Source organism: Fukomys damarensis, unplaced genomic scaffold, assembly GCF_012274545.1.
Source record: "Fukomys damarensis isolate Sample0158 unplaced genomic scaffold, DMR_v1.0_HiC HiC_scaffold_9, whole genome shotgun sequence".
Taxonomy (NCBI): Eukaryota; Metazoa; Chordata; class Mammalia; order Rodentia; family Bathyergidae; genus Fukomys; species Fukomys damarensis.
In genome coordinates, this window is record NW_022900921.1 from 7,559,241 (window position 1) to 7,572,450 (window position 13,210).

Below are 13,210 nucleotides of genomic sequence, written 5' to 3' on the forward strand. Positions count from 1 at the left end.
TGTCCTCTCTCGTTCTACACATGCCTGACTCCAGCAGGAGATCACCAGGCTCTCCCTGGTTCTGGGGGCTGCTGGCACACATCCTGTACTCTTCCTAGACCGGAAGCAGTTCATTTCCCACCTTCTGCTTTAGGGTGCTGCTACTGTAAGCCCATCACCTGCCTCACTTTTCAGCAAGTAATAATCAAGCGCACCCTATTTGGCTACAGATGTATCTTCCAGGAGCACATCCACTTGTCAGCAAACCTTTGCATGTTGGTTACATGAGGATGCTTCCTGGCACAGATCTGCTGTGAATGAGGCTCCTCCAGAAATGGTCCAAGTCTGTTTACTTCTGTTTCCCCATCCTTCTAATCTTTGCTTCTAGAGAAGACCTGCGCTAGGCCCCTTTGTTCCTGCAACTCTCAATCTCCACACCGATGAAATGGGAGCAGACCGTGTCTGCATTAGTGCCTTATCCTGATTCAGTGAACAGTTCCTGTGTCACTGTTTATTAAGACCTCTGTCCGATGTCAAAGAGAAGCCACATGACTGGTATCTGACAAAACGTTGAGATGGCTTTTTGATCTCTTTCAAGCATTTTGTCCCTTCATGTGCTTATGAAGACTATCTGCCTGAATGATACAATCCTTTTTTCAGATGGATACACTGAGATAGAGGGGCAGGGTCAGCTGCTTTAAGTCTCAGAGTGAGCCATGGCTGAATGGCGACCTTAGTTCAAGCTTCTGACTCTGTAACCTTGCTCATCTGCCACAGCTGTTTCCAAGGCTGAGGGAGCCACAGTGACACAAACGGGACATTTGATGACTAAGGGGTGAGGGGAATGCTCAGGGAATGCTGCCACCACTGGAAGGCGCATCCGACAGGTGACCTCCTCCGCAGGCCAGTTTCCTTTCGAAGTCTGAGGAGGGCGCTATTGTTCCCTGCCTTGCCGGTGAGACCATAAATGTTGCAGCTTTTGGTAGAAGATCTGGAGCAGGCAAGCAGGTTGCCCTTAGAAAGAAAACTGCTGACCATGAACCTAGGTGTCTCTCAGAATCCTCAAAATGGCCTTTTTGTCCTCAGGCAGGGAATTAAAAATACATATGTATTCCTACTCCCTGGTGACACAGACTGGTATTTCTATACAATGCATGAGTAGCTACATGTGCCTCAATTAAAATATGAGTGTTGATCTGGACTTTCTTCTCAGCGATAGTGAAGTAGTTTCATTTTGTTTGTTTGTTTGTTTGTTTTGTACCACAGATTGAACTCAGGACCTAGGGCTTGCGAGGCAGGCAGTGGAAACCTCTCAGCCAAATCCCTTTTAACCTAAGTGAGATATGGGAGCGCCCATAATCACACTGTCCCTCTCGGCAGAACTTTTCTCAGCGATAGTGAAGTAGTTTCATTTTGTTTGTTTGTTTGTTTGTTTTGTACCACAGATTGAACTCAGGACCTAGGGCTTGCGAGGCAGGCAGTGGAAACCTCTCAGCCAAATCCCTTTTAACCTAAGTGAGATATGGGAGCGCCCATAATCACACTGTCCCTCTCCTGGCAGAACTTTAGCTTTCTCTGTGGAAGTAGAATTAAGGCCTCTATCAATGGACAAACCGCCCTTCGGTGTGAACATCTCCAGTTGTTATTCCTAGATCCAAGGATCCCAGATCTTTGAGTTGACCCTAAACTTTCCCCTGAGACTCCTGGGAGCCCTTTTATCTCTTCAGGCCTTTCTCTTCATTAAGACTTTCTCAGAAGTGGAGGATCTGTAATAAGAATCACTGGTTCTTAGCAAATAAAAGAATTACTGGGTAGCCTGTCTTTAAAAATACAAATTCTTGGGTCTTAGCCATTGGGCTCCGTTCTGTTTTTAGAGAAAAGAGGACCAGTAATCTGTACATTTAGAGCTCCTTCCCCAGCCTCAATTGTTCCTGAGGCTCAAGAGATTCAGTGAGAAACACAGGCTAAGCAGCAAAGAGCTTGGGTTTTAGGAACAGACAGACCAGAATTTAACTCTCTGCTTTGCTCTGTACTAAGCCCATGACCTTGACCAAGTTATTTAGCCTCCAAGAACCTCAGTTAATGATCTGTAAAAGAGACGTAATGGCCTTTTACTTTATAGGATTGATACAGGATTAAATGAGACAGTTCCTGATAAATAGGTTTGGGAAAACAGCACCTGGCACGCAGTGGACATTCAGCCCATGGCTTGTTTGTTTGCCTGTTTGTTTTATAAACTCCCTTCTGTGGGCCACAGAGAGTTTATGTAGCATTGAGTTTGAATGAGTCAGGCCATACGAGTCAATGAAATGGATAAATCAGCAAACTAACTGAATAGCCCTAAAATCCTCAAGCAAATGGCTGTGCTTTATTTTTCAGATCCCAGGGCCATTTTTAAACTTCCTTTCAGTAACTAAATCCTTCCTTAGGATGTGGGCTTAAACATTCTTTGTTTTATAGGGGATCTGACTTTCAGAAAATCAATTCTTCCACAACTGTGCCTTCGGGCCTTTCACTCAATCAGCCTCCTAGCAAAGTAATTTTTCAGATTTTCAGGGACGACCTAGTCATGTTGGTTGCAGTGAACATCACCTGGCCTCAGCTGAAATGTGTAATAAAAAACAAGCCACGCCATCCTGATTTGGGGCCTCGAGAAAACTTTCCTGATCTTCAGGCCTGTATCCTGCCCACTCACGTGCCAACGTACTTTGTAGGTATTTGGATCCACTTTGACACCCTACAGAAATGTGTGCGCTCTAAATACACATCTCTCATAAAGTTTACAATATTTAGTTGCCAGTAGTGGCACTGCCTGCACTAAAGCTAATTCCTAGGGAATCCCATTTAGAGCTATCACTCCACAATGGGGTCCCGATTTAGGGATCTCTCTCTGGATAAAATACCTTGTCAAATTCAGGTTGAATCACAACCTGTCATAAACACCGGCCCACAGGAGAACCATACAGAGAATTCTCTTATGGCTTTTTTACCAGCGTTGTTGACTTCACTGTCCCGGCTCATTGCCATTGATCCCATAGTGGTCTTTGGACCCGGCTGGCTGAAAGCACCTACTCCTTTCAAATTGATTCAAGTCTCCCAGCTCTGACCCCATGTGTCACTTGGAGTGGAAAGACTTGGCACAGAAGAAGACAAAGTGGCCCCAAGTCCTGCTGATGTCAAAAGTAATCTTTGGGAGTCCCAAAGGCTGCACAGCTCTGCAGTTCAGCAGCCCTTGAGGAGTTTTGCTTTCAGTCTTGCCATTCAGTTTGGGACATGCCCAATCACTTCATAACTCCAAGACAGCTTAATCCAGCCACTTCTCTCCACTTGCACTTGCTGACCCCAGTAGCCAGGCTGCTTTTCCCACCCCAAGCAGTAGCCTGCTTTGCATCCATGGATCCTGCTATCTATGTGTTTCTTGCCACTCTAAAAAGGCCACTTTGTCACCACAAAAGCTGGTAAGTAAATCTCAAACATTCATCGAATTATGTTGCTCCTCTGTTTAAAACTTTCACTGGTTTCTTATGTGCTTTCCCTGACCTTGGCCTTTAGAGCCCTAGACAGTCGGTCCTGCTTGTTTTTTCTCTAAGTCATCATTCTGCCCTGCTCTGGCTGTTGTTTGTTGTTCTCATTGTTGTTCCTTGAGCACTTCAAGCTCACTTTCCCTGGGGCATCTGTACATGCTACTCCTGTACCTGACAGTCCATCAGAGTGCTCTGGCTGTTGTTTGTTGTTCTCATTGTTGTTCCTTGAGCACTTCAAGCTCACTTTCCCTGGGGCATCTGTACATGCTACTCCTGTACCTGACAGTCTCCATCAGAATGTTCTCAGTTGCTGTGTTTATCCCTGGCTTGCAGGTCTCAGCTTGAGTGAAGCCACCTTGAAAAGGCTGTCCCTGTCTGTTCTAAAGTACCTCCCACTCACCCAGCACAGTCACATTATCCTATTTTATTTTATTTTTTTCATAGTTATCCCTTCGGATATACTGTTGTTGGTTGGTTGATCTAAATCGAGGTTGGAAAACTTCAGCCTGCAGGCCAAATTCAGCTCACCACCTGTTTTTGTACAGCCCACAAGCTAATGGTTTTTACATTTCAACAAACAGTTGAAATAAATTTTCAAAAAAGACTATGACATGTGCAAACTATGAAAAATTAAAGTTTGTGTCTATAAATAAAGTTTTTTTGGAACACAGTCATGCTCATCTGTTTATATAGTATCTATGGCTCTTGCTGTCTTGTAACAGCAGAGATGAATAGTTGCCTCACAGGCTATATGATCTGTGAAGCCTAAAGTACTTGTCTGCCAACTCTTGGTCTGGATATATGTTGGCTAGGTTTCCTTCTTCGCCACTTCGCCATTCTTAAGTCCATTTTCTACTGCTATAATAAAATACCAGGCACTGGGTAATTTGTAAAGAAAAGAAATTTACTTATCACAGTTCTGGATGCTGGGAAGTCCACTGCCAAGATTCTGGCATCTGGTGGGGGCCTTCTTGCTGTATTATAACATGGTAGAAGGCATTATAGTGTGCATTGAGAGCTTGCTTCTGTAACAAAGCCATTCCTGCTGTAACCAACCCATCTCCAAATAATAGCATTCATCATTCACAAGAATGGAGCCAAAAACAGCATTAATCCATTCATAAGAGTATTACCCTATGACTCCATCAGTCATGGCGGCAACCACATTTCAACATGAGTTTCAGCAATAACATCCAAACCACATTACTATGAAATGACACATCTCTAAAAGTAGAAGCCATATTTGCATTATTGATTATATGTTTCAGGGCCAGGGATGTAGCTCAGTGGCACAGCACCTGCCCAGCAAGTGCTAGGCCCTGAGTTCAATTCCCAATACAAATAAATAAATAAATACATAAATAAATAAATATCTTTGGTGCCTAGGAAATACTGACACATAGCAAACCCATGCAAATAAGAGGCTATTTATTAAATAAGTGCGAAGCTTATTGAACGTTGCTGGGAAATCAAGGAGTATACTTCTCCATCCTGTGTTTCCATTGACCCGCCAGTAAGTAAGAAAACAACATTCACCAAATTCAATGAAATAGCACCTCAAGCAGAACTCAGATGAAGTTACACATAAACTTATTAACTTCAAATCCTTTAAGTACCTTAGTTTAGATAACCCTAGGCGCTGTAACAGATAAACTCTGAAATCTCAAGCATTTAATATAATAGAGGTTTATTTCCTGTTTACTCACCGACTAGTTTTTGTCCTGAGGCCTCTGGCTGAGACTCAAGTATATGAAGGCTCCACTGTCTACCAACTGTGCTTTCAGACTGCATGGGGCTTTACGGCTGTCAACAGTTAGTGAACAGGTGGGAAGAATGAAAACAGAAACTGTACTTGAAGAATTTGCAGGGTCAGCCCACGAGTGATGAACTTTACTTCATTGTATTCCACTGACCGGAAACCACTCATCTGGGCTAACTAGGTGCAAAGCAGGCTGGGAAATTTAGTTTCTGGCTTCGAAGCCACTTCTAACCAACACCTCTACATTACAGAGGTAAATAAGAACACTTGGTAGTTAACTAGTTGTCTTTGCCACTGTGGCAACTTCCTTTTAAAAAACCTGATCACAGTGGATCTCATTTTTGGAGGTCCGGGCCTGCAGTTTCAAAGGCAACCTGAGTATATCAGAGTATAAATTCAGTGTGATGACTGCAAAGCAGATCAGTTGAATTTGCAGTTCCATAATCACCCCTTTTAAACTTCATCCACTTAAAAACAATGTGATATCATCTAGACTCATTTCCTATATTCAAAGAATCTTTAGAGGTAGATGGAAAACAGAAAATTCAAAATTCTAACTGGCCCCAGGAGGAAACCTCTCACTGTCAGAGCCATTAAAATCCTCTCCCAAATGGTAGCCTCAGTCTCACCAAACTACTAATTCTGATATGCTTTCCAACAGAGTCAAAGTTCCTGCATATCCTCAGTAGAGAACCAAAGTGATGTATATCCATCCAATCTATTTCTCAGAAAGAAATTTGCTCTCATCTCCATTGTGCAATTTCTCTTCAAATATCTTTGCCAGGTTTCTTTTCAACCAGCTCTGGAGCCAGAATTTTCAGTCTACTATGTTACACAACGTATAAGCCTGAGTTTGGGCATCAAGAAGCCTCTACTAACCCTGGAAATATTTTTTTCCTATGAGAAGGTTGGCCACAAAATAAGCTCATTCATAATACTTAACTTTTTTGGGGGGTACTGGGGATCAAATTCAGAACCTTGCACTTGTGAGGCAGGCAGCAGAACTACTGAGCTAAATCCTCAGCTCAGTACTTAACTATTATATTAGTTTTTGATATGCAAATAGCTATAAATGAGCCAAGCTATAAACATACTTTTTTGGAGATTGATATTAAATAGCAAACTGCAAACAAATGCATTGTAGTATAAAAATTCATTAACCTCCAACAAGGCATCACCATAATAAATATCGTTTTTTAGCACACCAACTGTTTACTATGAACTAACAACAGACTATGCACATTGTTGTACATTCATCTACTCATTTAGACTTTACCACAGCCCAACGAGGAGTTACTGTTAATATGACTCCATTCTGAGGGTCAAATAATTTGCCCAAGATCATACTTCACGTTAGGAAAGACTAGCTCTTAAAACAGATCTTCTTGAGGCCAGACTAATTCCTCAACCACTGAGCCCCTTTCAGAACAAATACTACTTAATGCGTTGCATGTTTTAGACAAATTATTTGCTAACCAAGGAAAGCAATTTCCCATCTTCTCCTGGTTTTATAGTTTAAGAAGTAATAGCTAAACATGTAGAGTAATTGTGAGAGAGAGGGAGAAGGAAGAGAAAAGGGAAAGTGGAAAGAAAGGGACCAAACTCCTTAGAATCACCTGTGCGGGGAAATAATCATAGTTGGCAGTCATTCTCCCAAATTTATATGATTTTATCAAATAATCTTACCTGTGTAGTCCATGGGATCTAGGTTCTACTCCCTACCACTCATCAGCTGTATGATCTAACATTATAAATTAGATTATTTAATCAGTCTAAGCCTATATTTTCTCAAATGTAAAACAGAGAAAATAATCACAAGCCTATCTGCACTCTGCATAGTACAAGGACCAAAGAGTTAAGTGTGAAAATATTTTGGGGACTTTTTTTAAATAGCAGAAACAAAAACAAAAACAAAACATATACACATCGTGGTGTACTACCATAGTGGTTTGGACGTTGATTATTTGACTAGAGAGCTCCTGGACAAAAGTAACTCTAAAGGGAAATCTTAGTATCACAAATAGATTCAAAGCACAGCTGACTGCTGGGGCTGAAAGAGGAACCCAGAGATCCCTGCTCTCCCGTGACCCCTCCTCACCTCTGGGGAAAGTGGTGAAGGGTTGGATGAAATGCTTTGACAGTCCGCTCGCAGGAGGGACGACATTCCGGAAATCTAAATCACTGGGTCTTGCATCATTAGAAAGGAATGATTCCTTCCAAATGGACTAACAGCCTCACACACACGGGCAACATCCTAACATGCTTTCCCCGAGGTAAATGCGAGCACAGATCCTGAGAGACACACCCTCCTCGCCTTGGGCCTCTGCACTATCAGAAACAAAGGGCACACCAATTCCACGCAGGGTCACAGCTGGTTGCTTCATTCTCTCCTCACACTGCTGTAAATCACTTGTCTGTGAAAGTGTGTGCCGGGCTAAGACAGGGACTTTAGGAAGAGTAGACTTCCATCCTGACCCCCAGGGGCCTCGGCACCACAGAGAGATGGAAGCAGACATCAAGCAGCTAGACCTTGGCTCTATTGGGAGTGTACACAAGGCCCTCGAGGCCTGGCTGGCCGCACACTGGGGCATAGGGGCCTGAGCTACAGCCAGCTGTTTTGCTTAGATCTTGGCTCAGATCCTGGTTCCATGGCTCCTGTGAGGCACTGGAAAAGTTGCGTGACTCCTCCACCTCAGTTTCTACACTCTTAAAATGTGGAAAACAATCGGCCAACGCTGTGGGGTCTTAGGGGATGAAAAGAATAAAACATAAGAAGCACTTAGATGAGCACCTGAAACACAAGAAGCGTTCAGTAACTGATAACTGATAGGAGTCTAGACCAGGGAGAGAGGCCTCTCAGCAAGAAAAGCCTGGTGGTAAAAAGCAGCTGCTGGAGACAGGTGGCCAGGGCTCCAGGCCAAGTTCAGCTACTTTCCAGCTGCACCACCTTGGACAAGTTAGCAGCCTCCTTCCTCCAAGCCAGATGTAATGGCATGAAAACTGTGAGGCACTCAGCCTGTGATGGCAAGAACGCTACCAGGTGGCAGTTATTATGGTTGCTGATGACTGGGCGGTCACAGGGAGAACGGCCAATCTCCCACGGAAGGAACTAGGAAGGACAGCAAGGTGTCACTGACACTGGGCCTGTCCCGGTTGGCAGGTGCTGGGTTTGTCAGGAGTTTGCACTGCTCGTGCTCCTTCTGTGCACTTCCAATTGTCCTTTCTTTTCCAGAATAATCACAAAACGAAACGCAACTGTCTAAATAGAGATGGGGGGGGGGAAGAGGAGAAAGGGGGGGTGTGGGAGGGGAGGAGACTGGAGAAAGGAAGGGGATGGGAGGGGAGGAGACACCGCTGTAGGCAGTCTGGGCTCGGGAGTGTGTGTGTATGCGTGCGTTCACCATGTCATTCTGCTGTCTCCAAACCTTCCACAACTCCCTGTTCACTCAAGGATAGAGTCTACATTACCTGGCCTGGCTTTCAAAGCCTCTGCCACTTACACCCAAGCATTCACTGCCCTCCTGGGCTAACCCTATCGTCAGGACTCACAGAACTTCGATACCTGGGCAGTTCCTGCCTTCACACCTTGCCTCATACTCCTCCTAATCTAAAATGTGTGGGCTTTCCCTTCCCTCTCTCATGACCTAAAGCCCTGCCTCCTTCTCCTGCCTGTCAGCCTACACGAGTTCCCACGCTTGGCTTTGCTCCTCTGAAGTCCTTAGCCCACTCACTTGTCAGGACTTGGTCTGGGTTTATGGGCGCTTTGTGCCCTCCCACGTGCACCAGAGACATTCTCAACATAGACACAGCCGCTTGGACTTCTCTGTGTCTCTCTCAGCCCTGCCACACACCACTATGAACATTTCCACTCAGAGCCATGCATGCAACAGGGATTGTACTTGCTGAAGACCTCAGAAAATAAATCAGGATTCATAAGCTACTGATATTTGGAAGGTTAATGTTTAGTGTATTAATCTGAGCACTGTTTATGCGTATTATGTAGTATAGTATAATAGTTAAAGAGAAATAAAGTATAAAATAATTATCCTAGAAGGTTAAATCTGGATGGAAAAACACAGACAAGCGTAAAAGAAATATAACATTCAATCATGATTCCAGCTGCAGTTCATGATGAAGTCAAGGAAAGAAAAGGTTCACAGGAAGGTGGAGAGCTTTGGCCCTGGCGACCAACTGCAGAGAATAAAATCCCCAAGGCCTGGCTTGATTGTAATAAAGAGTTTCACTATATAAACAGTCATATCCTCTCTGCTCAGAAGGGGCAGTTTCCTGGCTTTGATGTCCACTGCAGGATTTTCACTCTGGTCTAGGTTGAGCTGGGGGAACTGGGAAGCACCTTGCCTCTGCTTGTTTCTGTCTGCCAGTAGTCTAGAGACTATACCACACAATACCAGTAGCACACAGCAGGACACAGAGCTTTCCTGGGTGGTCCTGAGGAACTCGGTTTGCCTAACAGCCCCACCTTCTCATTCACAGATCGGCTACTGGAGCGAAGATGATAAATTTGTGCCTGCAGCCACTGATGCTCAAGCCGGTGGAGACAACTCCAGCGTCCAGAACAGAACATACATCGTCACCACCATCCTAGTGAGTACTCACTCCTTCCTCAAAGCTAATTGGGATTCATTCCACCTCCAGCTACAGCAGTCTCCCTGAAGAGGGAGAGCTGATTACTGTTCTTGCCAGGCGGGGCCAGGGAGTGGCGGAAAGAATGCCCTGCGAAGGAGAGTTTCTGAGTCTTCACTCAGCGTCTCTTAGACCCTTTGTGTCACTTTTTATCCAGGGCTAAGCCACACACAAGCTTCCTTAAGATCTAGTTCTCTTTCCTTCAATATTTTTTAAAAAGACAAGATGAAAAAGGGCTCTTAAAACATAATTTGAAAGGCTGTGTAACATGTCAATGATGAAACACTGTTATTTTAACAAATGTTGCTTCCCTGACCCAAAAAATTTATAACGGGGGACAGAAATTCTGAAGTACATCTAGAGACTTCTGCAGGGTTAATCGACGCTGGTGATGTCCTCCTCCGCCATGCCCAAGTCTTCCCTGCCCACAGGTAAGCTCATAAACCACATTCTCTGTCTCCCTCTTTCTCTACCAGGAAGATCCTTATGTGATGCTCAAGAAGAACGCCAACCAGTTCGAGGGAAATGACCGCTACGAGGGCTACTGTGTGGAGCTGGCAGCGGAGATTGCCAAGCATGTTGGCTACTCCTACCGTCTCGAGATCGTCAGTGACGGGAAGTATGGAGCCCGAGATCCTGACACGAAGGCCTGGAACGGCATGGTGGGAGAGCTGGTTTATGGAGTAAGTTCTTCCCGGTGTGGGATAGAGAGGGCAAGAGCAGAGAGTTTGACAGGAAAGCATTTGAGGGCTGCATGGACCTTTGCGTGACCCCATAGTGGAGCATGGTTGTCACTGAATAGACAAGTCACCCACAACCTGCTGTCTTCAGACACATGTTGCTCAGGTGCCTGGTCCCAACGCCTTCATCCTCACTCAGGGTCTTGTCATTTCGGTTGACTGTTGCCCAACACACAGGAAGTGTAGCTTCAAGATCCATTTCCTTGAGGCAGATTTCTGGGTTATCATTTTCCAGAAAGTTATATGTCACACCCTCAGTGTCAATCTATTCCCTTGGATCAGGTGAACCCAGATCCAACCTATTTTTCTAGTCACTCGTTCCTGTTCTTCCTCTGATGCAACTTTCAGTTCAGCCAAACTGTTCTTCACTTACTCTGTTCTTTAGAACGCTCCCTGCCATCCTCCACCTCTAAAACCTTCCTCTTCACCTTGTAGCAAATATTACTTATACCTAGGTTTCTTCTTTCTCTGAAAATCACATTTGAATTTTCCTTTGAGCTGTCCTCGCTTTCTGCCATAGAACTTAGCTTTATGAGGTTTACTCTGCCTTGTGTAATGCTTAACTGTGCAACAGAGACAGGTCCACTCTGATTTTTTTAACTCATCACATTTGGGATAACTCCATGCATAAGTGCTGTAAAAACTTATAAATAATAAGTTTTATAAATAAACAGAAGCCACTAAATACCTGACATTTTTTTCAGTTTGGGGTAGTTATTAAAAACCAAACAATGCCAAAGGACCTGCATATTGTGTTGGGGTAGGAAAGTCAATAAGAAAGAAACTAAGCATAGAATCGAGGAATGTGAGTCATACAGTTCATACAAGAGCCATCGTGAGCTTTTCTAGCTCTCAAGAAAGGAACTTGGAAAGAGGCCACAGTGAAATAGAGAGAAGGGCAGCCTGAGAATTTCTAAACTATATTTTTGATGGTGGAACAAGTAAGTAAGACATGAGAGTACAGTGAGAAAACATCCCTTGGCCTTGAGCCTGGGTTACGAGGTGGTCAGTGACAGGTTGAAGTAGGAAGTTACAAGGGGGAAAAGGGGACAAGACCAGGGATATTGGGAAGAGAGATTAGAAAGGCCCTGGAGTAGAAGAAAAACAAAAGACAATAGAAGAACTGTGCCGCCATTTGCAGGAAAGAGGCCATAGTGGTTTCACTCGCAGACACTGAAGAGTCTGGGCTGGTCTTTGAGCTGAAGCCCATGTGCAGTCCAAAGTCAACACAAAGTGCTGGTCAGGAAGAAGCAGTCACTTCGGAGGATTGCCAGTCTCACTGTCTTCTATCAGGGCAAGAGAAGGTGTAATAGCTACAAGAGATATACAAAGAGGATTGAGAAAGAAAAAGACGGAGTAAAGAAAATATTCCTTGGGGAAGTGGCTCTGGAGAAGGCCTGTGAAGGCAGGAAATAGGCTGAGGAATGGGATGCGCTTCTCCCCTTTCTTCACCCTACCCTACCTCTTCCTTGGGAAGCTCTGTGGATGAAAGGCAAGAGACCTGCAGAGGTCACGCTGCATCTGGAGGCTGGTTTCCATGGGAACTTCCACTGTGCTCTTAAGGTCATCCCCATGGCAACTGCTGTGAACTTTTCACCTTCTCCAGCTTTCACCTCCACCTTCACCTCATGTAATGCAGCTCCCTCAGTGAAAAGCCTCTGATCTGGCAGAAGAATGGCCTGATCGTCCTGGCGACAAGACCCCTCATGCTGGGCCTCCGTGGTGAGTCACTGGCTCATCAGCTTCAGACAAACTGGACTTGCCCCTGCGTGTCTACGCTGCTAGGACAACCCCTCTACCTCTGTCTCCCCTTCACCGGGCCTGGCCTTCTGTCCAGTAAACACTATTTTCTGAAGACTCCATGATGGGCCCAGTTGTCACTTACTTTTCACCATATTACTTCCCTTTATTTTTCTGTTTCCCTGGGAAACAGCAGAGAGGGTGGGGGAAGGCTCTCAACCACAAACTACCCATGAAGTCAGGAAAAATCCATGAGAAACATCTCAGTTTACTGTTTCTGGGCTCTTGAAGAGCTGGTCTCTTTTTGAAAACAAAGCTGACTTTATTTTCTTTGGATAAGGTATTTTGATGTTTGATTTTTTTTTAATTGAGTTTATTGGTACAATCTAGGTATACAATACAATTACATTCATCATTGGGATTCTGTACTTTTACATAATAGGTCTTGATTCTCATTTTTTCCCCTTGTCCCTGCCCTCCCTTCACCCCCTCCACCCCTCCTCATTTATAAACACTTTGTTTCCATTTTTTCAGTTTCTCATATTTTTTTCCTCTCCCTTATTACCTTTCCCCCACCCTTCCCACTTTCCCTACACCTTTAGCCCTTTACTTCCTATTTCACATTATTAATTATCTCATTAGGATCCTGTGTACTATTATAGTTTTTCCCACCAAAGAAACTATTCGGTATTTCAGTTAAAGAAATCTCTGTATGAACATTAAAAATAGGTAATCCTAAAATAAAACTAAAAAGGAAAGTAAAAGAGAAAAGGCAATGATGTAACATTAAAATAATCCTTAATTCTGGAGATGAAAATGGTCCC

The 13,210-nt window shown here is 44.2% G+C and overlaps 1 protein-coding gene across 4 annotated transcripts in view; it reads left to right on the forward strand.

Moving 5' to 3' along the window:
* The window catches only part of Gria1 (glutamate ionotropic receptor AMPA type subunit 1), a 303,361-nt gene that overhangs the window by 191,735 nt on the left and 98,416 nt on the right, over positions 1-13,210 (forward strand). For all 4 annotated transcript variants that reach the window (XM_033761584.1, XM_010639694.2, XM_010639693.2 and 1 more), the window contains exons 9-10: positions 9,757-9,867; positions 10,383-10,589. In XM_033761584.1, coding sequence (XP_033617475.1) covers positions 9,757-9,867; positions 10,383-10,589 — 318 coding nt within the window. The remainder of the gene's footprint in view (positions 1-9,756; positions 9,868-10,382; positions 10,590-13,210) is intronic.